The 24823-nt window shown below is 48.9% G+C and overlaps 1 protein-coding gene across 3 annotated transcripts in view; it reads right to left on the bottom strand.

Annotated features, from left to right (window-relative positions):
- The window catches only part of SCAPER (S-phase cyclin A associated protein in the ER), a 101486-nt gene that overhangs the window by 7888 nt on the left and 68775 nt on the right, over positions 1–24823 (bottom strand). For 2 of the 3 annotated variants that reach the window (XM_087972468.1, XM_087972469.1), the window contains 3 exons: positions 15214–15443; positions 12209–12449; positions 6751–6900 (listed from right to left, as the gene is read on the bottom strand). In XM_087972468.1, the coding sequence (XP_087828594.1) occupies positions 6751–6900; positions 12209–12449; positions 15214–15443 (621 nt within the window). Of the gene's footprint in view, positions 1–6750; positions 6901–12208; positions 12450–13476; positions 13633–15213; positions 15444–24823 lie in introns of all 3 variants that reach the window. The other variant, XM_087972470.1, reaches the window with a different exon arrangement.

The following is a 24823-nucleotide window of genomic DNA, read 5'->3' as shown; positions in this document are numbered from 1 at the left end:
CTCCTCTTCCTCCTCCTCCTTCTATTTCTCCTCCTCCCTCCTCCCTCTCCTTCTATTTCTTCTATTTCTCCTCTTCCTCCTCTGCTCCTCCTTCTATTTCTCCTCCTCTTCCTCCTCCTTCTATTTCTCCTCCTCTTCCTCCTCCATCTATTTCTCCTCCTCTTCCTCCTCCTCTTTCTATTTCTCCTCCTCTCCTCCCTCTCCTTCTATTTCTCCTCTTCCCTCCTCCTCCTTTCTATTTCTCCTCCTCCTCTCCTCCCTCTCCTTCTCCCTCTCTTCCTCCTCCTTCTATTTCTCCTCCTCCTCTCCTGCCTCTCCTTCTCCCTCTCTTCCTCCTCCTTCTATTTCTTCTATTTCTCCTCCTCCTCCTTCTTTTCTCCTCCTCTCCCTCCTCTCCTTTTATTTCTTCTATTTCTCCTCTTCCTCCCTCCTCCTTCTATTTCTCCTCCTCTCCTCCCTCTCCTTCTATTTCTTCTATTTCTCCTCTTCCTCCTCTGCTCCTCCTTCTATTTCTCCTCCTCTTCCTCCTCCTTCTATTTCTCCTCCTCTTCCTCCTCCTCTTTCTATTTCTCCTCCTCTCCTCCCTCTCCTTCTATTTCTTCTATTTCTCCTTTCCTCCTCTCCTCCTCCTCCTCCTCCTTCTATTTCTCCTCCTCCTCTCCTGCCTCTCCTTCTCCCTCTCTTCCTCCTCCTTTTATTTCTTCTATTTCTCCTCTTCCTCCTCCTCCTTCTATTTCTCCTCCTCCCCCTCTCCTCCCTCTCCTTTTATTTCTTCTATTTCTCCTCTCCTCCTCCTCCTTCTATTTCTCCTCCTCTCCTCCTCCTCTCCTCCCTCTCCTTTTATTTCTTCTATTTCTCCTCTTCCTCCTCCTCCTTCTATTTCTCCTCCTCCTCTTCTCCCTCTCTTTCTCCCTCTCTTCCTCCTCCTTCTATTTCTTCTATTTCTCCTCCTCCTCCTCCTCCCCGTGGGAAGCTCTGGAATGCACCTTCTCCAGCTCCCAAATTAGATCTGCATTATTTCTTTGCTACTCTATAAACAAATCCGGGGGCTGTAGCCATTTAATCAGAAGGATATGTCATCTGTGTGTGTGTGTGTGTGAAACTCTTTGCCCATCTGTTTCCCCAGGTTTAACATTTAGAAAAGCTTTATATGGGTTTTCTTTTTTTGAGGGGGGGTGGTGGTAAGGAAAAGTCAAACTTATTTTTTTTCTAGGAATATTTATTACCTTTCCACCCCCCAAAGGAAGGAAGGAAGAAAGGGAGGGAGGGAGGGAGGATGGAAGGAGGAAGGAAGGGAGGATGGAAGGGAGGAAGGGAGGAAGGAAGGAAGGGAGGGAGGGAGGGAGGAGAGAGGAAGGAAGAAGGAAGGAAGGAAGGAAAGAAAGGGAGGAGGAGGGAGGATGGAAGGGAGGAAGGAAGGAGGAAGGAAGAAGGAAGGAAGGAAGGAAGGAAGGAAGGAAGGAAGGAAGGAAGGAAGGAAGGAAGGAAGGAAGGAAGGAAGGAAGGAAGGAAGAAGGGAGGGAGGGAGGGAAGGAGGGAGGATGGAAGGGAGGAAGGAAGGAAGGGAGGAAGGGAGGGAGGGAGGGAGGAAGGAAGGAAGGAAGGAAGAAGGGAGGGAGGATGGAAGGGAGGAAGGAGGATGGAAGGGAGGACGGAAGGAAGGAAGGGAGGGAGGGAGGGAGGAAGGAAGGAAGGAAGGAAGGAAGGAAGAAGGAAGGAGGAAGGAAGGAAGGAAGGAAGAAGGGAGGAAGGAAGGAAGGAAGAAGGAAGGAAGGAAGGAAGAAGGGAGGAAGGAAGAAGGAAGAAGGAAGGAAGGAAGGAAGGAAGGAAGGAAGGAAGGAAGGAAGGAAGGAAGAAAGAAGGAAGAAGGAAGGAGGAAGGAAGGAAGGAAGGAAGAAGGGAGGAAGGAAGGAAGGAAGAAGGAAGGAAGGAAGGAAGGAAGAAAGAAAGGGAGGGAGGGAGGATGGGAGGGAAGATGGAAGGAAGGAAGGAAGGAAGGAAGGAAGGAAGGAAGGGAGGGAGGGAGGGAGGATGGAAGGAAGGAAGGAAGGGAGGGAGGGAGGGAGGATGGAAGGAAGGAGGAGGCACTACCATAGCAATAGCCCTTAGACTTCTATAGCGCTTCACAGGGTTTTTACAGCCCTCTCTAAGCAGTTTACAGAATCAGCCTCTTGCCCCCAAGAATCTGGCTCCTCCTTTTACCCACCCCGGAAGGATGGAAGGCCGTCGCTGCAACATCAGGTCCACCCTTGAATGATGCTGACTGATCCACTCCTCGCACGTTTATGAACGATGCGTTTGTGCAAAACAAGAAGCGGAACGAATGCATCCTGGCGTAAACTTTCGTGGGACGCATCTACATGGACTGGCGCTCTCGGCCCAGGATCCCAAATCTCAAGGGTAGCTGCACCCCCCACCCCCCACCGCGGGGTATGTCAAAACTAAGCTAGTTAAAACAACCAAAACGGGTGACACCTTTTCAACGGTTGCCTAGATTGTCATCTTAATCCAATTAAAAAGGATATAAACAAGCCTACATTGGAAACAGATAATAAACAAGCTTTAAGCCAAAGGTTGCATGACTAACAGATGTAAGTACATCTACAGCGAGAGGGTGGGGAGGAGTGGAAAGGTGTGTGTGTGTGTGTGTGTGTGTGTGGAAGACTTGGAAAGAAGGGAAGACGCAAAAAACTCACTTCCCTTGGCTGTGTCCATAGACCAGGGGTCCCCAAACGTGGCAACTTTAAGATTTGTGGACTTCAGCTGGTCAGGATCGAACTCCAGATGGTGGGCAGAGCTAGCCTGCAATGCTGCATTCTAACCACTGGGAAGGAAGGAAGGAAGGAAGGAAGGAAGGAAGGAAGGAAGGAAGGAAGGAAGGAAGGAAGGAAGGAGAGAGGAGGAGGAGGAAGGAAGGAAGGAGAGAGGAAGGAAGAAGGAAGGAAGGAAGGAAGGAAGGAAGGAAGGAAGGAAGGAAGGAAGGAAGGAAGAAGGGAGGAAGGAAGGAAGGAGAGAGGAAGGAAGAAGGAAGAAGGAAGGAAGGGTGTGGGGGAGTGGAAGACTTGGAAAGAAGGGAAGACGCAAAAAACTCACTTCCCTTGGCTGTGTCCGTAGACCAAGGGTCCCCAAACTTGGCAACTTTAAGATTTGTGGACTTCAGCTGGTCAGGATCGAACTCCAGATGGTGGGCAGAGCTAGCCTGCAATGCTGCATTCTAACCACTGGGAAGGAAGGAAGGAAGGAAGGAAGGAAGGAAGGAAGGAAGGAAGGAAGGAAGGAAGGAAGGAAGGAAGAAGGAAGGAAGGAAGGAAGGAAGGAAGGAAGGAAGGAAGGAAGGAAGGAAGGAAGGAAGGAAGAAGGGAGGAAGGAAGGAAGGAGAGAGGAAGGAAGAAGGAAGGAAGGAAGGAAGGAAGGAAGGAAGGAAGAAGGAAGGAAGGGTGTGGGGAGTGGAAGACTTGGAAAGAAGGGAAGACGCAAAAAACTCACTTCCCTTGGCTGTGTCCGTAGACCAAGGGTCCCCAAACTTGGCAACTTTAAGATTTGTGGACTTCAGCCGGTCAGGATCGAACTCCAGATGGTGGGCAGAGCTAGCCTGCAATGCTGCATTCTAACCACTGGGAAGGAAGGAAGGAAGGAAGGAAGGAAGGAAGGAAGGAAGGAAGGAAGGAAGGAAGGAAGGAAGGAAGGAAGGAGAGAGGAAGGAAGAAGGAAGGAAGGAAGGAAGGAAGGAAGGAAGGAAGGAAGGAAGGAAGGAAGGAAGGAAGGAAGGAAGGAAAGGAGAGAGGAAGGAAGAAGAAAGGAAGGAAGGAAGGAAGGAGGGAGGGAGGGAGGGAGGGAGGAAGGAAGGAAGGAGGGAGGGAGAGAGGAAGGAAGGGAAGCAGGGAGGGAGGAAGGAAGGAAGGAAGGAAGGAAGGAAGGAAGGAAGGAAGGAAGGAAGGAAGGAAGGAAGGGAGGAAGGAGAGAGGAAGGAGGAAGGAAGGAAGAAAGAAGGGAGGAAGGAAGGAAGGAGAGAGGAAGGAGGAAGGAAGGGAGGAAGAAAGAAGGGAGGAAGGAAGGAAGGAGAGAGGAAGGAAGGAAGGAAGGAAGGAAGGAAGGAAGGAAGAAGTAAGGAAGGGTGTGGGGGAGTGGAAGACTTCGAAAGAAGGGAAGATGCAAAAACACTCACTTCCCACTTCTCACCAGGGGTCCCCAAACTTGGCCACTTTAAGACTTGTGGACTTCAACTCCCAGAATCCCCCAGCCAGCATAGCTTAAAGTTGCCAAGTTTGGGGGGCCCCTGGTTTAGATGAAGACAACAGGTGGGGTGCAGAGCTCAAACCAAAACAAAGAACCAGATGCCACATCTATTCTTACGGCCTTCGGAGTGGGTTGCCATGCTTCAGCCGAGCTAGAAAAGCAACTCCGCTCACCAGCACTGACACCGAAAGTGGCTTTTGAGCGCTTGTGCGCACGCGGGAAACGCTCTCTCACGGAACCAGTAGGGGAAAAAAAATGGAACCCCATGACTGCCGGCGTGCCCGGTTTTTTTGCTGGCTTTTGGCAAAGGTGACCATAGCCAAGAGGGGTGCAATCTCCCGCTAGGCTCCGGTTAAAGCCCCTGCCGCCGAAAACGGAGTAAAAACATATACGCGGTGGGGGGAAAAAGGAAGAAGAATCCAGCGAGTTTACACGATGGGTGGCACAAGGGACGAAGGTGTTACAGAATCGAAGGGGTCCCGCTCTCAAGAGTTATAATTCGGGGTGATGCCCGGTGCCAAACAACTATGCCCCCTGCCCCCCCACTCCCCACAGAAGTCCCAGTAGTTCCACTGGGCACGGAGTGGTCCAATTAAAACTACCCCCTTGTAAAAAATAAATAAAAATGAATATGCAAAGGTTTTTTTTTCTGTCTTTCTTTGCTCTTTTTTAGAAATTCCCAATGCGGCGATACAGAGGAAACGAGCCCGTTTGTCATTCATGTTAATTTAATTATCAACTGTCCAATATAAAATGCAAATGAGCTCAATGGTGGCCTTGACTAATTAGACCAGAGAGAAAGAGAGGTCCACCCCTCCCCCTGAAGCCTCGCAAGAGGCAAGGAGCCTGTTAATTAAGAGCGATGTTTTTAATTAAGAAAGGGTAGCTCTTTGGCCAAGCCTCCCCAATTGGCTTTGTCGTTGATAAGTGGGGCTGAAGAGGATGGTTCTGATGACCCAGGATTCCCTTCCGTGGCATCGTGGGACCTGCTAAGCCGACAGCAGGCGTAGCGGGTGAGTGATGAAATGGGCTAACGAATAGGGAGGGAGGGAGATTTTGTGGGAGAGAGGTAGTTTCCCACCACCCCTAGTTAGGGAATAAAAGGAGATTAAATCTTTTTTTTTTCCGGCCCCTCCAAAAGTATATAAACGAGAGCTCAGATCGTGAAGTTCCTGCCAACTTGCCAGGCGTTGTGACACTGCTTTGGAGTGGAGAACATTTGCAATTTCTGCAATTTCTAGATAGGTTGGGTATCAATGGAGATTCTCCGCCATCCAGGTCAGGGGTGGGCAATGTTAAACACTCAAAAAGCCATTTGGACCCGTTTCCCACAGAAAAGAAAACACTGGGAGCCACAAAAACACTTCTCATGCCTGACTATTTCCTGAGTGGCCACAAAACTAGCATCAATAGTTGAATTAAAGATTCCTTTTCTTGTGAAACGTTTCTTTTCTTGGATTTATCCATGGTTAGCCTACGGGGGTGCGGGGTGGTGATGCCGAAAAGGCCAATAAACCATGTGCTGGTGGGTGCCGCACATGGGCGGTTGTGACACGTATTTGGAGTGACATGAAGGAGCCACATGTGGCTCCAGAGCCATGGGTTTCTGACCCCTGATCTAGGTCAAGGTTGCCCCAAAGGTGTTTTTCCAAAGGGAAACTGGACTTGCTTGGTTTCCCCCAAGAAGATTCTTCAGTTCAGAACTGAGAAACGAAATGTTTTCAAGAGAAAAAAATGAGAAAGTCCAGCTGCCTTTTGGAAAAGCATCTTTGGGACATCTAGGTTGGATGGTTAACAAAAAAAACAAAAACAGCTTTTTTTTTAACTACCGATTCGGCGGGACTGGTCTGAACCAGTAGCATGACACCATCAGTGAGTCCAACCAGGGGTGGGATTCAAATTTTTTAACAACCGGTTCTGTGGGCGTGGCTTAGTTGGTGGGCGTGTCTTGGTGGTCATGGGACTGGGTGGACATGGCTTGGTAGTCATGTTATTGGCTGGGCATGGTCAACTCAATATCATCGAGGCCCGCATCTCCTTTCCTAGCCTCTCATGACTGTGGGGATGCTGTAACAGTCGTAAGTGTGAAAAGGGGTCATAAGTCACTTTTTAAAGTGCCATTGTAACCTTGAATGGTCATTTCACATAAGCAAAGTACCAGCAAAGGAGGGGGGGAAAACTCCAGAGAAGTTCCTGAGACAGGAAGTCTACTCCTGCCAAGAATGTAATAAGGGTTAACGGAGAGGCAGTTTCTGTAAGCAACACCAGAATGTTTCCTTCCTGCCTTCCTTACAGGATTAGCCCAGTAATTTCTTCTAACAACCGGTTCTCCGAACTGCTTAGAATGTTAACAACCGGTTCTAGCGAATAGGTGCGGACTGGTAGAATCCCAACCCTGAGTCTAACTCCCTGTCTAGGCAGGAAACCCTACACCACTTCAGACAAATGGGTTACCCAACATCTGTTCAAGGTCAGGAAACATTGGGCTGAAAACATCTGAACGGGCCTCCGTACCTGGTTGTCGGGATGGTTGACCGTGAAGTAGCCCACGCAGACAATGACTTCGTGAAGTAGTACTTCGCAGGTGTGGTGGGAGCAGTGCCATAGCAAGGAGCTGATGATGTGCCGGAAGGCCAGGGAGAGGCCTTCAGAGCCAACCACAGACTGGAGGGGAAAAAAAAAAAGAGAGAGAAATGTTGTAGGTGCCTCTTTCTACAAACATCCAACGGAATCCAAGGGTTTGATGTGAAGTTTTTGTTTAGCTTGGTGCCTACTCTCCATTTTTTGAGGAGGGGGGAGATTTCCACCTAATGTGCTCTAAAAAATTGGGGAGGTTCTAGCCAATAGCAAGAGGACTTGGTATCTCAGGTGGCATTTAAGAATCCATAAAATTAAGAAAGAGAAGAGAATTCTGTCAACTCCAAAGTCAAGTCAAGTCAAGTCATAACATCTTTATTGTGGTCACAGACCAGCAGAGACTCCTTTCAATATAGATATTCCTCTTTCATCCCAATATTCCTGAAATGGATTGACTGAAAAACCTGCCTTCGTATTTTACAAAGTGCTTCAACTCATAAAACATTCCTATGCCTTTTTTTAGTAGTTGCCGTTAAAAAAAGGGGGGAGGGGGAGAGAGGAAAGCTGGAAGAGCAGTTTGAAAGCGGAAGTACATTCCAACTCTTTATCTTTAAATGATTGTAACTAAAATACCAGAGTTTTTGCCCAGGAATATCTTTCATTGGAGAACGTTGACAGTGAAGGTGCTTCCTTGGAGAATGTGATTTATGACACACCCAGGGGGGATGGGATGGAGGAAACAGGGTCACAGGGGACTGGAAATTACGTAGGCCAGAGTTGGCTTCATACAGGGCAGTGCCAGGATGTCGCCTCTAATGAACCCTTTGAAGCTTTTTTGAAGCTTGGCTCGAGAATCATGGTTTCATTAGAGCCATTGCTGGAATCCCGACATCAACCCCGTAGCTTAATCAGACCCATTTATTGCTGTTGGAAGGGGCTTCCTCCCCAAAGCTATTTCCAGTGGGGTGGGAAAAGAAGTATTAATCAAGGACAAAAGCATGCTGAATTTATGCAATGGGCCTACTAAACAGACAGGCAAATGTTTACGTGTGCACTGAACAGAAGCCAAGATGGATTGACGTTCTCATGTGGCTGATTTTCATGAAGCCCAAATATACGCAGCTCAAATACACTGGGGTCAGTGGTGGGATTCAAATTTTTTTTACGACTGGTTCTATGGGCGTGGCTAGATAGGTGTGGCATGGCTTGGTGGGCATGGCAGGGTACTGCAAAATCCCCCTTCCCTCCCCAGCCCACTAACCTGCTTTCCAGCTCCGTTCTCCTGGGCAGGGCAACCAAAGAAGACCCAGCCGATCAGCTGTGGGCGTGGCTTGGTGGGTGTGGCATTCTGTGGGTGTGGCTTGGTGGGCGTGGCAGTGAAAGGATACTGCAAAATCCCCCTTCCCTCCCCAGCCCACTAACCTGCTTTCCAGCTCCGTTCTCCTGGGCAGGGCAACCAAAGAAGACCCAGCCAATCAACTTGTGGGCGTGGCTTGGTGGGTGTGGCATTCTGTGGGTGTGGCAGGGGAAGGTTACTGCAAAGTCCCCCTTCCCTCCCCACCCCACTAACCTGCTTTCCAGCTCCGTTCTCCTGGGCAGGGCAACCAAAGAAGACCCAGCTGGGACTCAATGGGAGGCGGAGGATAGATGGGGTTGGCGGGGCCAGTCAGAGGTGGCATTGGCCGGTTCTCTGAACTACTCAAAATTTCTGCTACCAATTCTCCAGAACTGATCAGAACCGGCTGAATCCCACCTCTGACTGGTGTTTACTCCTGCCCTTGTCTCTTTTCTTGGGATGGTCCTCCTGCTAGGAGGAACTTCAAATCCCTGGCTGGCAAAAGGAGCAACCCCCGCGAAGCTGCATATACACAGATAAGGGCATTATTGTCGCTTGCAATTTCCTATCGGCTCACGACACCCAATAAGACTCTTTTAACGCCGAAGCCGGCTTCCCGCTGCTTTATAGCTTTTGACACTCTTGTGCAATTGGTCCGTTTCTTGGTCTTTTAGAGCCGGCCGCCTGGCTCTGCGGCTAAAGTGATTGGCCTGGCTGCTTTTCAACACCCAATGGAATCCAGGGGGCACCGCTGACACGACCTCTCAGCCACCATGAGGTTTGAACGCGGCTTGATGGATGGGGCTGCAGCTACTTCTGTAAACTTGTCCCGTCCTTTTCTCTCTCCAGGACTTTGCAAGGGTACCGGTGGGTGGGTGGGAATGCATGCCAGCTCTGCCCCCATTTGCACGGCTCCAAATGTATTTCTCCCTCCCTCCCTTCCCCAGGGCCTCCGTCACCCACTTGGAAAGAGCAACCCTTTAAAATGTCAATTGTTTGGCAAGATGTAAGCAAACGCAGAGACTCCTGGCTAGCGGAGGGGTTTAAATGTGCGTTGGGACGTGGGAGGAGGAGGAGGAGGGGGAAAAAAAATCGGGCGGGCAGGTTATACGGCAGAGGGATTCGGGATAAGGCCGGCTTTATCGGTGCAGCCCGGAGCCTCTATTTAATAAACATGTCAGCCAGAAAAAGCGATGCGGGGTCAGAGGGGAGAAGGGAGGCAGGAGGCAGGGACATCAAAGCCTGCCCACTTTGGGGGAGCAGCCTCTTGGTGGGAAAAGCGCCACTGGAGGGGGTGGGGGGGCACGTGGTTGCCTCGGGGTTGTTTAGTTCGGTTGGACGGTGGGTGACAAATGGATGGAGAAAAAAAGCAGGATCCGGCTAGCCCCAAATTCATCATCTCCCTGGATCCTCCAGGCTGGGGAGAGGAAGTCATCTGATTCCTGCTGCACTTACTGGCAGGAACAGATGGGAGGAGGAGGGGGGGGGAAGAGGAGGGAGGAGGAGGAGGAGGAGGAAGAGGAGGAGGAAGAGGAGGAGGAGGAGGAGGAGGAAGCGGAAGAGGAGGAGGAGAAGGAAATGGAAGAGGAAGAGGAGGGAGGAGGAGGAGGAAGAAGAAACAGAAGAGGAGGAGGAAGACAAGGAAAAGGAAGAGGAAACGGAAGAGGGGGAAGAGGAGGGAGGAAGAGAAGGAGGAAGAGGAGGAAGAAGAGGAAGAGAAGGAGGAGGAAGAGGAGGAGGAACAGAAGGAGGAAGCGGAAGAGGAGGAAGAGAAGGAAATGGAAGAGGAAGAGGAAGAAGAGGAAACAAGAAGAGGGGAGGGGGAAGAGGAGGGAGGAGGAGAAGGAGGAAGAGGAGGAGGAAGAGGAAGAAGAGGAGGAGGAAGAGGAGGAGGAGGAGGAGGAAGAGAAGGAGGAAGCGGAAAAGGAGGAGAAGGAAATGGAAGAGGAAGAGGAGGGAGGAGGAGGAGGAAGAAGAAACGGAAGAGGAGGAGGAAGACAAGGAAGAAGAGGAGGAAGAGGAAACAGAAGAGGGGGAGGAGGAAGAGGAAGAGGAGGACAAGGAGGAGGAAGATGAGGAGAAGGAGGAAGTCGAGGAGGAGAAAGAGAAGGAAGAGGAGAAGGAAAAGGAGGAGGAAGATAAGGAAGAGGAGGAGGAGGAGGAGGAGAAGAAGAAAGAGGGAGGAGGAGGAAGAGTGAAGGAGAAGCAGAAGGAGAAGAAGCGAGAAGTTCCCAAACTCTCCTCTCTCATCAGCCTAACTTTTCTTCCTAGGGTGGGTGTCTAAGTTGGCATTGTTTTTTTCTTCCTTCCTTCCTCCTCTTTTTTTAGTTTTTTAAACCTTTTATGTCGTCTGTTTAGCTTCCAAGCCAGGCGAGGAGAAAGCGGCCCTTCGTTGTTTAGACTCATTTTTGGCCCGACGCCTCCAAGATGCCACGAAGCTGCCCATAGCCCAACTGAAATCTACTGAAAGGCCGGGCGCAGCCGTGCCACGATGCCCTTCGCAAGGGTGGTGGGGTGGGGAGGAAATGCTGTGCCCTCTGCCCCTCCCCGATCATTGACTAGTGGGGATGGACGTGTAAACGTTTCTCCTTGGACAGAGTTCCTTTTTCCCAACAGGCCCTCCGATCGATGGGCTCTGGTGTTTATAGCCTCCTCCGATAACAAGCGGCCCTGGGGCACCAAAGATTGTATATAAACATTAACATTCTTTTTATTTTCTTCTTCTTCTCCTCCTCCTCCTCCTCCGGGGAAACGGCACCATTCCCTCCGCAGCCCCTTTGAATGGCGGTTTCAGTACCCTGCCCAGCTTCTCCCTGACACCGTCCCACTGTTTAGACACTCAAGATAAATGGATTGCTATCCTGAGAAAAGTTGCCACTGAAATTTTGTTTTCCCGTCGAACTACTTTTGTGTGTGTGTGTGTGTGTGTGCGCACTTGCATGCATGCTTGGAGCATTTCGGACCGTAAATGCACCACCAAGACTTTTTAAAGTAAAATAACGAAGAGGGAGGGAAAGCGACCGATCGCTGAACAGGAAGAAAGGCGAGATGCTCTTTGAGGAAGTTGAAAATAAAACCGGCATCTTTTGAGAAACGGGCGAGGGGAACATCCACAACTGGATCAGTGCCTCCGGAGAGAAAAAGAGAAGAGGAGGTCCTTCCAATTGGAAAATCAAATGGTTTTTGAAGAAAGCAACTCTTCTGAACTCCAGGGGGACTGACAACTCTAATGGAACGTGGTAATTTAGACTGTTAGTAAAGTGGATCACCAAGTGACTGGATCTGATTTTATAACCTTTTTTTTCTTCTTCAGCATCTGATTTGATTCAGATCACAGCTGAGGTTTGTGGAAGTGAATATAATAGAATAAGAGTTGGAAGGGGCCTTGGAGGTCTTCTAGTCCAACCCCCAGCTTAGGCAGGAAACCCTGCACCACTTCAGACAAAGGGTTGTCCAGTCTCTTCTTAAAAAACTTCTAGCATTTACAACTTCTGGAGGCAAGTTGTTCCTCCATTGATTAATTGTTCTAACTGTGGAGGAAATTTCTCCTTAGTTCTAAGTTGCTTCTCTCCTTGATTAGTTTCCACCCATTGCTTCTTGTCCTGTTCTCAGGTGCTTTGGAGAATAGCTTGACTCCCTCTTCTTTGGGGCAGCCCCTGAGACATTGGGACACTGATATCATGTCTCCCCCTGTTCCTTCTTTTCATTAAACTAGATATACCCACTTCCTGCAACTTTTCTTCGTATGTTTGAGCCTCCAATCCCCTAATCCTCTGGGTTGCTCTTCTCTGAACTGTTTCCAGAGTCTCAACGTCTTTTTTACATCGTGGCGACCAAAAGTGGATGCAGTATTCCAAGTATGGCCTTACCGAGGCATTATAAAATGAGGGGATTGTGTGGCTCAGCTAAAACCCTGGCCAGCCGTTGTGGATCTCCAGAACCAGAGTGGGCCGCGCTTTGCCAGTCGGTTAGAAGAGGCAGCGCAGAATCGTCACACGCACACAAAAAACGGAGAAGAGAACTGAAACCCCAGTTTGCGCTTCTCAGGACAAACCTTACCTGGAAGGCGGAGAGATCCAGCACAGCAAAACTATTGAAGAAGCGCAAACTCTGGAGAGCGACTTTCAGGGTGTTCGCCGCGAAGCTCTCCTTCGGGTTGGCCGCGCTGGGTTCCACTAGGGTGCCGTGGAAGAGAACGCAGTAGAGCATGTGCAAAACGCCCACCAGATCCGTGGCCTTGAAAGCCGCTGTCAGCCCGGTGGGATCCTGGTGGGTCCCGGCGAAGATGCTAAAGCCGGACCTGACCAAAGGAAAGAGCACGAGGTCACTTGCATTTTTATTGATTGATTGAATTTATACGCTGCTCCGTCTCACCCTCCAAGCACTGTCGCTGATGGGCGGTCAGGTTGTGATGTCATTAAAAAAAAAAAAAAATACAGCAAGGAAACAAGATTGAACCTGCAGCATTCATACCGCCAAAATCCGGGCGTTTGGCAACTGGCATATATTTATCATGTTTGCAAAGTCCTGGTGTGTGTGTGTGATGTGATCAACGTTTGTGACTTTCCCGGCCGGCTTCTGACTTCAACCATTCTTGAGGCTGGCTGGGGAATTCTGGTAGTTGAAGTCCACCCATCTTATAGCTGCCAAGGTTGCCCAAAAAGGGCTGGTCTGGGGTCTTTGTTCCCTATCATTTCTGTCTTGACCAGGCTGCCTGGGGCCGAAGCACCTGCCGGGGTTCCAGCAGTTCCCCCCCATTTCAATCCTGAGTCTCGAGCCAAACTTCCAAAACTAAACAGGATTTATTGGGAGTTAATATGCCAGTACAACCGAGGTGTAGCTGACTCTTGAGACACACCATTCATGGTCACCCTTGACCCTGGTTTTCCCCCACCCCCTGGGGGAATGTCCCAATTCATATTCTCCAATGGGACACATCCCTAGCCCAGAGTCATCAGTCATGCTCTCCAGTTAGAATTTTGCGTGGCAGAAACTTCAGCCACCTAGTTGCTATCTTTGAAAACTATGCATGGCATGCGCTTTCGATTTCCAAGCTGCCGCACTGCTCTTTCAAACCCCTTTTCCCCCACTCCCTTCCTGTTGGCGACTCTAAAAAGGCCGTAGAAATATTTCAGGAGTTGACACTGGGAGGCCTCTTGTCTCTTCCAACCTGTCATTCCAGACGTATTTTTTTCAAGGCAGATATTTTTGCAGTGGCTTAAAGGGGTCGAGAGTTTCGGGTTTAGGACCCAGGACCCCTGGGGCTTGCCAAAGGTGCAGCGTCGCCTGATAAAGAGACCGGCAAAAACGACGGCCGCCACACTTGCCTGCCATTGACAGCGAAGCACAGCTGACACATCCCATGCAGGGCGGCGGTGCAGCTCTGCAAGAAGGCCGCCGTTTTGGGGGTTTCGTCAATCGGGCCTTGGATAGAGAGGAAGCAGCAGCTCAGCTTCTCTATTAAGCCAATGTTCACCACGTAGCTAGAGGAGGGAGAGAGGAGAAAGGAACGCAGGTTGCTATACTTGCTCCTATCTCATCACTCTTGCCCTCTTTCATTTCTCATCATCGTCACCAACATCATCATCACCCCTTCTTCTTCATCCCCCTCCTCCTCCTCCTCTCCTTCCTTCTCCTCCCTCACCTTCTTCTTCATGGCCTCCTCCTCCTCCTTCCTTCTCCTCCTCTTCCTCCTCCTCCTTCTCCATCCCCTCCTCCTCCATCACCTTCTTCATCCCCTCCTCCTCCTCCATCACCACCTCCTCCTCCATCACCTTCTTCTTCATCACCACCTCCTCCTCCATCACCTTCTTCCTTCATCCTCCTCCTCCTTCTTCTTCCTTCTCCATCCCATCCTCCTCCATCACCTTCTTCTTCATGGCCTCCTCCTCCTCCCTCCATCTCCATCTTCTCCTCCCTCTTCCTCCTCCCTCCTTCTCCATCCCTCTCATCCTCCTCCTCCATCACCTTCTTCTTCATCTCCTCCTCCTCCATCACCACCTCCTCCTCCTCCTCCATCCTTTCTTCTTCATCCCCTCCTCCTCCATCTTCCTTCTCTCCCACCTCCATCACCTTCTTCTTCATGGCCTCTCCTCCATCCCTTCTTCTCTCCTCCTCCTCCTCCCATCTCCATCTTCTCCTCCCTCTTCCTCCTCCCCTCCTCCATCCCCTCCTCTTCCATCCCTTTCTTTTTCATCCCCTCCTCCTCCATCCCCCTCCTTCTCCTCCATCACCTTCTTCATCCCCTCCTCCTCCATCACCACCTCCTCCTCCTTCCTCCTCCTCCATCACCTTCTTCTTCATCTCCTTCTCCTCCATCATCACCTCTTCTTCCTCCCAAATCAATCCATTGCAAGCTGAAGGCCTTTTTATTTAAGGCAATAGACTATATAACCTACTATGCTGTTCGAGAGAATGCTGAGAGATAGAAGTTGCTCAAACTTCCAGTGAACGAAGGCGACTGGCCCAAAAGTCACCCAGTCAAGTTTCCCTGACTTAGGGAGGAACAGAACTCCCTAGTCTAGCATTTGAATCACTACCACCGGCTCTTGTTCATTCATCAATTCATCCAGCCATTCACTCACTCCTTCATCCATCCATCCGTTGGGCCTTTCATTCATTCCCATGTGTGCATACAGACATATTCACAGTCATTTAGTTTAGAAAACCAGTGTGCTGTAGTGGTGGAAGGCACCAGGCTAGAAACCAGGAGCCTGAGAGTTCTAGTTCGGCCTTAGGCACAAAAGCTGGCTGGGTGTCTTTGGGCCATTCCCTCTCTCTCAGCCCAAATCCACCTCACCTGGGTGTCATTGAGGGAAAAGAGGAAGAGAAAGGGAGCATTAGGTATATTCGCCACTTTTGAGTTACTTATAAAAACCATACAAGCAGGATTAAATGATCTTTAAAATAGCTGCACTTTCCCAAAGAGTTGGGACAATAACTCAAGAATACCAAAAGGAGCTTGACCAGGGGAATGATGGGCCCTGTAGTCCCAACCCCTCCAGAAGGCACAATCAAGATTGGAATGAAAATACAAAATAGGAACATCCGATTGGTTCTCTTACCTGATAAGGTCTTGTATCCTATTGTTAAACATTTCCGCTTGGGAGGTCTTGTTTTTCGTATCTTGAGTCAATTTTGGTGCACAAATTTGGTTACTGGCGTTAGGTAGGTTGGACATCAGAGACTCAAACACTACAGCCAAGATCCTGAGCGCTCCAGTTATTAGTCCTTCAAAGGCCTGCTTGTTAATGGCTCTTCCTGGGGTAGCACTGTGATCATCTGGGACACATACCTAGACCCGAAACACAACATGACACGGAATAAACCTGCCTCAAAACAGAGGTAAGTATCGTGCTCAGAATGTTCCCCTCCGTTATTTTGCCAGCAAACCAGACCTCATCCTTAAATTATAACTTTCAAAACAACAAAGCATCTTGTTCCCGAATTATTTATTTTCAGCTTCTGATACTTAAAATATTGTGCAAACTTCCTTTGCTTAATGCCAACTAAGGGCATCAGAATTTCATTTTTTTAATGTGTGCCAGTGTGTCCACAGGAAAAAAAAATCAAGGTTATCTTTAACATATCTGTTAAACATATCTGTTCTTTGTTTCATTTATCCAGTTTTCTGTGTTTACGCTAAATTAGTCTGCCTTGATTCTAACAACCCTCTCTAGGTGTATGTATTACACCTAGAAACAATTCAGCTCACAGATGTTCCCAAAGCTACAAACTTCCATACATATTTTTTTTCTTTAAGTTGATCTCACGGAATAGGGTCTGTTTGAACTAATGTCCTTGTATGATTAAGAGGGGGGATTTTCTTGCATTTCCAAGCACCTCATTTTCACAGTTCCTACTCAATGTCTGCAGTGGTGGGGCTCATTAATAAGAACAATGAGTCCGCTGCTTATAGAAAGGAAGTACAAGGGCTGAGACTGTGGTTTAAAGAAAATAATCTCACACTTAACACCCAAAAAAAAAAAAAAAAAACTGAAGAACTTATAACTGACTTCAGGAGGAAGAGATTTACATTTACCATTGTACATAAATGGAGAGGAGATGGAGAGGGTTGGGAGTTTTAAATTTCTGGGCACTTCTATCTCAGAGGACCTCTCGTGGACTATGAATGCTAACATGCTTGTGAAGAGGCACAGAAGAAGAGGCTGCGCTTCCTGAGAATGCCCAGGAAGATAAAAATCTATCTCAGCATCTACTTCCGTCCTACTACCACAGCACCATTGAGAGTGTCCTGACATATGGCATTCTTGTACGGCATGGGAGCAGCTCTGTAGCGGACAAAAAAGCTCTGCAGAGAATCATTAAAACTGCCCAGAATATCATTGGGCTCCAGCTACCAGCCCTGGACGACATCTTCGCATCTCGCTGTTTGAGGAAGTCGCACCACATTCTCAGAGACTCTTCCCATCCTGCTCACAATCTTTGTGAAGCTGTTGCCTTCTGGCAGAAGATGCAGAACAATTCAAACTCGGACCACACGTTTCTTGAATAGTTTTTAACCCAGAGCTATAACTGCACTTAACAATGAACTTAAGGACCACCATGAGTGAGCTGTTGGACGGGATTACTTTGTCTGTTGTGTAGATGCTTGTGTGTTTTAGGGGTTGGGGAACCTTAGCGGGTATGTGTGTGCGTTTGGGGATTGTTGTGTGTGTGTGTGTGCCTTGGGTCTGGTCTCTGCGTGTTATGTGAATTTCGTTGTATGTGTATACTCTGTATATTTGTACAATGACAATAAAGTATTATTATTATTCAATTAAATGCACCCAGAATGCCTCTTATTGGCATCCTCAAACTGGTGACGGCCTCAATGGGTTTAGAAGGGGGACAAATGAATTCAGATGAGAACATCGCCTTTTCAACGGCAACTGAACATGGCAGCTAAACGGAAGTTGAGCACCACCGAATGCTCATTAGTTTTTTTTGTCCTAGCTTCACTTACTTTACAATCTTGTCCTGCCCGCCCTGTTTTGGGGGATGTGATCTCCTAAATGTAACTTGGAGCCCAGAGATCTCCCTGTGAAAAACACAGTACCCCTTGGGCTCTCAAATAGGAAGGGATGTCCTTACAGCTCTTGCGATGGTGGCTTGAATATCATTTCCTGACAGTCTGATGGATTAAAACAGTGACTATACGAATCGGGATAAATGAATAATGTCTCAAGCAGTAGGCTTTCCGTTAATCTAAAGGAGGTGGGCCAATCAAGGAAGGATGCAATGGAACTTCAGCAGGAGAATCCATAACATGCCACTTTGCATTCTCAACTCAGACCTGACTGGGGGGGGGCCAATTTCACTATGATTTCACCAGGAAAATCTTCTCCGTTTTAACTGCACCAGGGTGAGCTAGATCCGTAAAATGCAGCTGTTGCATAGTTAGCATCGTATCCCTCTCGAGGGAATCGGGTAACACTTGGAGACAAAAAACAACAACAAGCACTCCCCCCCCCCTTACATTATTGATTAGCTCTGTGCCCGGAGTTAGTACTTAAAATTTATTCTCATTGTCCCTTCCTGGGGACGAGCCAAGTTAGGAAGTGAGAGGATGACTTTGGCACCTTGCAGGGAGAATGGATATGCTCCTGACGTACCAGGGATGCCGAATTGCAGAATAGGCGAGGTGAAACGACTTGGAAACTTAGAAAAAAGATCAGGTTACTCCAGGTAATTTTAGACAAAGCGGAGTAATTCTGGACGAGTGACTTGGATTGTCTTAGTTCCATGGATGGAGGAGTTCTTCGAAAGACAAACACCCCTTTGACGGACAAGTCAAGTGCTAAAATTTGGAAGCCACTCGAGCTATTTTCCTTAACAAGTCAGCGGTTCTTCTGGGCAACTTCTGAATAGAGGTAGACTTCAACTTCCAGCCCTTGCTTATGAATGGAGACCGAGTGGAGCAAGTGACTGGTTTTAAATTTCTGGGTGTTACCTTAAAGAGGATGTGACCTGGGGTGCTTATATTGCAGCCCTGGTCAAAAGGGCCCAGCAGAACCCTCCACCACTACCTCCTCCTCTTCCTCCTCTTCCTCCTCTTCTTCCTCCTCCTCCTCCTCCTCCTCCTCCTCCTCCTCCTCCTCCTCCTCCTCCTCCTCCTCCTCCTCCTCCTCCTCCTCCTCTTCTTCTTCTTCTTCCTCTTCTTCTTCTTCTTCTTCTTCTTCTTCTTCTTCTTCTTCTTCTTCTTCTTCTTCTTCTTCTTCCTCTTCCTCTTCCTCCTTTCTTCTTGTTCTTCTTCTCCTCTTTCTCCTTCTCCTCCTCCTCCTGTTCTTCATCTTCCATCATTGGACGTTGGCAATCCTGTTGGCGATCCTATTTTTATCAACAGCCGCACGAAAAAGGGCTGCTGAGTTTTGTCCCTTAGATTTTGAAGCCATGATGTTCTTCTTCTGCTTGGACCTTCGTTTGCCTTCAATCTTTCTCTGGAGGATGCCGTGTTTTCCCGGATGTCTCATCCCATGTCTGCAATATTCTAACTTTTGCTTTTTTTAATGGTTTGGATGATTTCCCTTGGCTTTCCCAGGCCTCCTCATTTCCAAAGGTGCCAGGTGCCTTTTGGAAAAACACTTTTGGGACAGTTGGAGGTTTCCTGGAGGCTGGAAGGAAGGAGGGGGTGGTCCTTGTTTTGGGGAAACAGATCCCGCCCGAGACCAGTCTTGTGCAGAACCTGCAAGTTCTTTGATCTGGGCGGCAAACAGGAACAGCCTCTTACAGGAATTAGGAGGGGAAAGTTTCAAGCGGCTTTCGTATTCATTTCGTATTACGGCCCTTTTTTCTTTCCCCGTATCCTTCAGAGGCTGTTCGTTGGGCGCCCTCCTTCTTTCAGGAAGTAGGAAAGTAGAAAAACAATGACTTATTTTGAACAGGGCTCCTGCGCAGGGGAGAAGCGCATTCTTTCGGGCATTAGCGTGAAGCAACCTGTCGAAAGGAGGAAACCGCCGAGGAGGAGAAAAATCCTCACCCGCCGTGGTTTTAAAGACTTGATTTTTTTTTTCTGGATGCCATTTAAAACAAAAACAAAAAAAGTAAAAAGTAAAATCAGGCTCTGAAATAGCGACCCTTCCTCGCGAACCGTCCCAAATCTATTGCACCGGAACGCCCATCGTCCCCAGCCAAAGGAAACGTCGGCACATCTGGAAGAGGGCAGATTTGAGGAAGGCTTGGCCTAGAAGCTCGTAACTAAGATAAGATGCTAGCCTGGCCTTTTCCAGATGTGACTCGGCCTCAAATCCGCGAGGACGAAGTTCCAGGATCCAAAAGTTGTTGTTTTTCTTCCTCTTTTCTTTTCTTTTCAAAAAGAAAGCAAGATCTGAAACAATCGAATATCCTGAGCTTGCAACATCTGGAATAAACATATTGTATCCCCATGCTTAAGCCTCTCGGGGGGGGGGGATTTATGACAGATGGAAGCACCAAGCAGGATTTCTTTTTAAAAAATAAAATAAAATAAAAATAAAAATAAATCTCCAGCTTTATATTTAAGGCTGCCGCCACAGGTAATATTTTCTGACTTTTCTTCTTTCAAAGCCCAGTCTGGGGTGTCTGAGCCAGATGCCCTCGAGGGGGATGTCTTGTACACCTTAGGCTGTTATCTCCCATCCCTGTGTGTGTCTCTGACCCCCCCCTCCTCTCCCCCACCCCCACAATTGTCGTAATCAGAGGGAGGGACTCCGACAGTGTCTGCAGACACAAAAGCCCCCAGGGCTTGTCTGAACAGAAACCTGTTTGTGGAAAAACGGGCCCTTTGGAAGAGGAGAATGCGCTCCTTTCTTTGCACAAAGGGGGACAATTAAAAGAGGGGTGGGTGGGAAGACCCTCCTGGCAGGTGGGTGGTCTCCTGGAGGTCAGGGTTGAGGCCAAGAGACCCTCAGTGGTTGGGAAGGGAAGATAAAGAGAGCAGGTCTTACCTGGCTGGGCGGTGGCAGGGAGGGTTTAAGGCAGGAACGTTGAGCTCCCGGCTCTGCAGAATTTAAATGTGCGTGTGTGTCTGTGTATGCAGAATAGGATTTACAGAGTTGGAAGGGACCTTGGAGGTCATCTAGTCCAACCCCCCCCCAGGAGACCCTACACCAATTTCTGACAGACGGCAGTCCAATCTCTTCTTGAAAGTCTCAAGGGATGGCGCTCCCACAACTTCCGAGGGCAACTTCTGTTCCATGGGTTGATGGCTCTCACTGTCAGAAAGTTTCTCCCTATTGAAACTTTTCTTCAAAACCCTCCAGTGATGAAAGCATCCGTCTGGTGGCAAGCAGTTCCACTGGTTAATTGTCCTCACTGACGGGAGGTTTCTCCATAATTCCAGGTTGCTTCTCTCCTTGATTAGTTTCCATCCATTGCTTCTTGTCCGGCCTTCTTTGGTGCTTTGGAGAATAGCTTGACTCCTTCCTCTCCTTTGGAGCAGCCCCTGAGATACTGGAACACCCACACACCCACACACCTGGGTGTGTGTTGTGTGTGCATGTGCAGAAGGAGCCAAGGGCTGGGCTAATGACTGTTAAAGCAAGCAGGGCGCCTCAAAACACTTAAGCACGACTCCAATCATAAAGCAAAATTTCCCTTCATGGACTTATGCCAGAAATTTAGCACCTCTGAGCTCCGGAGTTCATATTTTTCTCCCCCACACGGCCTACCTCACAGGATGGTTGTGAGGATGGTGGGGAAAACTCCTAGTCAGAACGAGCAAAAGAAGAGACGAATTGAGGAGAAATCGATTACAGGCAGCTCTCCACTTAACAACAGTTCATTTAGTGACCGTTTGAAGTTACAATGGGGGGGGGGGGAAGCCAATGGTGACCCTTTTTCGCACTTTGCAGCCTTCTCACAAAGGTGTGATCAGCTTGGCAACCGATTCGTATTTATGACGGTGGAAGTGCAAGCCGGATTCACTTAACAACCGTGGGATGAACTTTTAAGAGCCGCAGAGATCCGCTTGACAACTCTTGGCGAGCGAGGTCGTCAAATGGGGAAGAGCTCGCTGAACGGAAGTTTCAATTCAGGAACGGAAAATTCCGGGCTCGGTTGTGGTCATAAGCCGAGGACAGCCTGGAATGGAAGCGACCGACTCCCAACAAGCAGGAAAACTGGTTGGGGTGGGGGAGGCAGTGGGGCGAGGGCTGAGCAGAGGGGAAGAAGCTCCTAAGGAGGTGAAAACGCCTCCAACTTGGCTTCAGAGGCAGCTCAGGTTCCTCTCCTTCTTATTTTTCCAACCCATTTTAGAAATCCCCCTTTGATCTATTCGAGAGGGCCCGATTAAGAAATTAATCTTGCAGAGAGCACCGAGGTTATTTTAGCACACAAAAGAACGAGTTTTCCTTCACCGCCGGTTCTTTCTTGTGCCAACTTAAGGCAACCCACCCCTAAACAAAATAATGATAATAACAATGCATTTATTATTATTTTTGGTTCAAGGTTCTTTGCCCAACACATGTATAAGAGGGATGTATGTCCTTGAGGAGATGGGTGGGTGGGTGGGGAGCAAGAAAGCTCTTTGCAAACAAGCAGAAAAATAGCCAAGTTTTGAGACACACACACGCACACACACACACACACATTGCAAAAAAAAACAGCCCTCTGGCAGGTGCCAGGGGGTAAATTGCAGCTTGCAATTCCAAAAGGAAGCAGCCTTCTGTCCTGCACAGGTGGGATTGTTTTGTGTAATTTGGAAGGGTGGGGGGAAAAAACACACCTATTTGAATCGACTCGGTAATAATATCTATTGCAAAAATAATAATAATAATAATAATAACAAGAGCAATTTGGTTTTCACGGATTTCTGAAAAAAACAGTCTGGCAAGGTGTGGCGGGATGCTTTCTAAGGAAAAAAAGGCTGGCGGGGGATTTTTCTTCGTCTTCTTTTTTGAGTGTTTGAGTAGCAAAAGCTGCAACTCCTGTAGGTGTCTTCTGGGACCTGTCCATCAAATGCTGGAGAATAAGTGCCAACACACACACACACACACACACACACACAAACTCAGCACGACTTTTCACACAGAATCTAGGACAGAGAACACACAACAGGTTGCAATTATTTTGAGCCTGCTTTGAATGTGTCTTTCACTCTGTGCCTGCTATAGCACATCAGAAGGGAAAGGGCTTACAGACAACGTAAAATTGATGAGTGACTCAATTGATGGGAGACTAAAACATACGAAGAACAACGGTTGCAGGAACTGGGCTTGGCTAGTCTAGGGAAGAGAAGGACCAGGGAAGACAGGATAGCAGTCTTCCAATATCTGAGGGGCTGCCCCAGAGAGGAGGAAGGGGGTCAAGCTATTCTCTAAAGCATCTGTAGGCCAGACAAGGAACAATGGATGGAAGCTGGTCAAGGAGAGATTCAACCTGGAAATAAGGAGACATTTTCTGACAGTTGAGAACCATCAATCCATGGAACAGAAGTTGCCTTCAGAAGTTGTGGGAGCTTCATCACTTGAGACTTTCCAGAAGAGATTGGACTCCCATCTGTCAGAAATGGTGTAGGGCAGGGGTGTCAACCTTGCACTTTAAGACTTGTGGACTTCAACTCCCAGAGTTCCTCAGCCAGCTTTGCTGGCTGAGGAACTCTGGGAGTTGAAGTCCACAAGTCTTAAAGTTGCCAGGTTGACACCCCTGGTGTAGGGTTTCCTGCTTGGGCAGGGGGTTGGACTAGATGACCTACAAGGTCCCTTCCAACTCTGATTGTCTGTTATCAGTGATGGGGATTCAAATAATTTAACCACAGGTTCTCTGCCCTAATGATTTCTTCCAACAACCAGTTCACCAAACTGCTCAGAGAGTTAACAACCGGTTTTCCCGGAGTGGTGCAAACCGGCTGAATCCTACCACTGGCTTGGAGCTGCCCAACGGGCTGCCGGCTGGCCATCTCTGAGCTGGGTTAACCTCATTTTCAAGATAGATGTTTGTGCCTGGCCCCGTTTCAGAAACATTTCACGACCACTAGAAAGGGAACTTGCCATCAACGGCTCATCCCTTCGCAGGAGGCAGACAGAGGCAAGAGAATTTGGCCATCGGAGACCCTTGCTTGGAATAATTCCGCCTCCTCCTGGCTGTGCCAAGATTTAAATAATAATAATAATAATAATAATAATAATCAAGGTAATAATTTTTTTGGAAGCAGGATCCAACGAAGAGAATGCATTGCTGATTAGGCGTGCGTTGAGCGACACCGCCGAGAGAGAATGGCAAAATTTTGGCATCAAAATGAACTGAACATTCAAGGGTTCTTTTAATGGTCATAAGTCACTTTTTTCCCCCCCAGGGCCGTTGTAACTTCGTACGGTCACTAAACGAATGGTGGCAAGTGGAGGATTGCCTCTATAGCCGTGATGGCAAACCTATGGCACGTGTGCCACTGGTAGCACGCGGAGCCATTTGTGCCGCACACGAGCCGCAGACAACCGTACCTCACTGTGCATGCGTGCGCCTGACAGCTGATTTTTCGGCTGGTTTGAGGCCTTCTTCGGCCTCCCAGGGGCTTTTCAAGCCTCTGCAGGCTTTGCAGTCTTGAATATTAGGCCCGTTTCGTCGCTTCCTGTAATATCGGAAGTGACGAAACAGGCCTATTATTCGTCCTGCAAAGCCTGCAGAGGCTTGAAAAAAGCCTCTGGGAGGCCGAAAAATCAACTGTGAGGTGTAGTGCAGGTAAGGGGGCGGCGGCGGGGGGATTGTGCGTGCATGCACAGGGGTTGTGGGGGGCCACACACATTGCCTTCTGGGTACTGGCATGTGTGTGCATGCGCACGTACAATTTTTGGCACAGGAGCCCAAAAAGGTTATCCGCCACTGCTCTTTAGGGTTGGTATCAGATTTTAGAGAAAGATCAGAGTTTTCTTTCTTGAAGGTTAATTGTACAAGTTAGGATTCTGCAAAAAGGGGGGTTCCCAACTCTACAGGTAGCCCTCAACCTACGACCACAACGGAGCCCCAATTTTCTCTTGTTAAGTGAGACATCCATTAAGTGAGCCCTCGCCCTCCCATTTTGAGACCTTTCTTGCCGCAGTTGTTAAAACGAATCGCGGCGGTTGATTAAGGGAGTTAAACCGGTTTGTTGAGTGAAATGGGGCCTTCCCACGGACTTTGCATTGGACACAGCAATGGCCGTAAAAGTATGAACCAGTCGCCAAGCCTCTGAATTTTAGATCCCGTGATCACGGGGGATGCTTACAAAGGTTGTAACGTCTTTTTTTTCTTGTTGCTGTTAGGGTTGTGTGCAGGGCGAGCTTCAAAAATTTTAGCAAGGGGTTCTCTGCCCGGTTGCTGGGTGGACGTGGCCATGTTGGGCGTGGCTAGTTGGTTTCCTGAACCACGGCGGGGTGGTGGTGAGCATGGCGTTTTTGGCCGCCTCGGGCTCTGGAGGCTTTTGTCAAGCCTCCGGGAGGGCGAAAATGGCCTCCCCGGGCTCCGGAGGGTCTCTGGAAGCCGGAAACGGGCCCATTTCCACCCTTCCCGAACTTCAGGGAGGCCCATTTTTTCCCCTCTCTGAGCCTCCATGCAGGCCCTGCACTTACCTGCATCCCAAATGGGCCATGTGGGGATTCTTGGGAGGGGCAGGGTGGGGTAGGCAGGGCCAGCCAGGAGTGGGATTTGGGGGGTTTCTCTGAACTGCACAGAATCTTAGCTGGGGGCTCTCCCGAACCCCAGCAGCCCAGCCCTGGTTGTATG

The sequence above is a fragment of the Notechis scutatus genome, chromosome 11, assembly GCF_049901735.1.
Source record: "Notechis scutatus isolate UNSWTSFEM ecotype Mainland chromosome 11, rNotScu1.2, whole genome shotgun sequence".
NCBI classification, from domain to species: domain Eukaryota; kingdom Metazoa; phylum Chordata; class Lepidosauria; order Squamata; family Elapidae; genus Notechis; species Notechis scutatus.
This window is presented reverse-complemented; position numbering and strand designations above follow the sequence as displayed.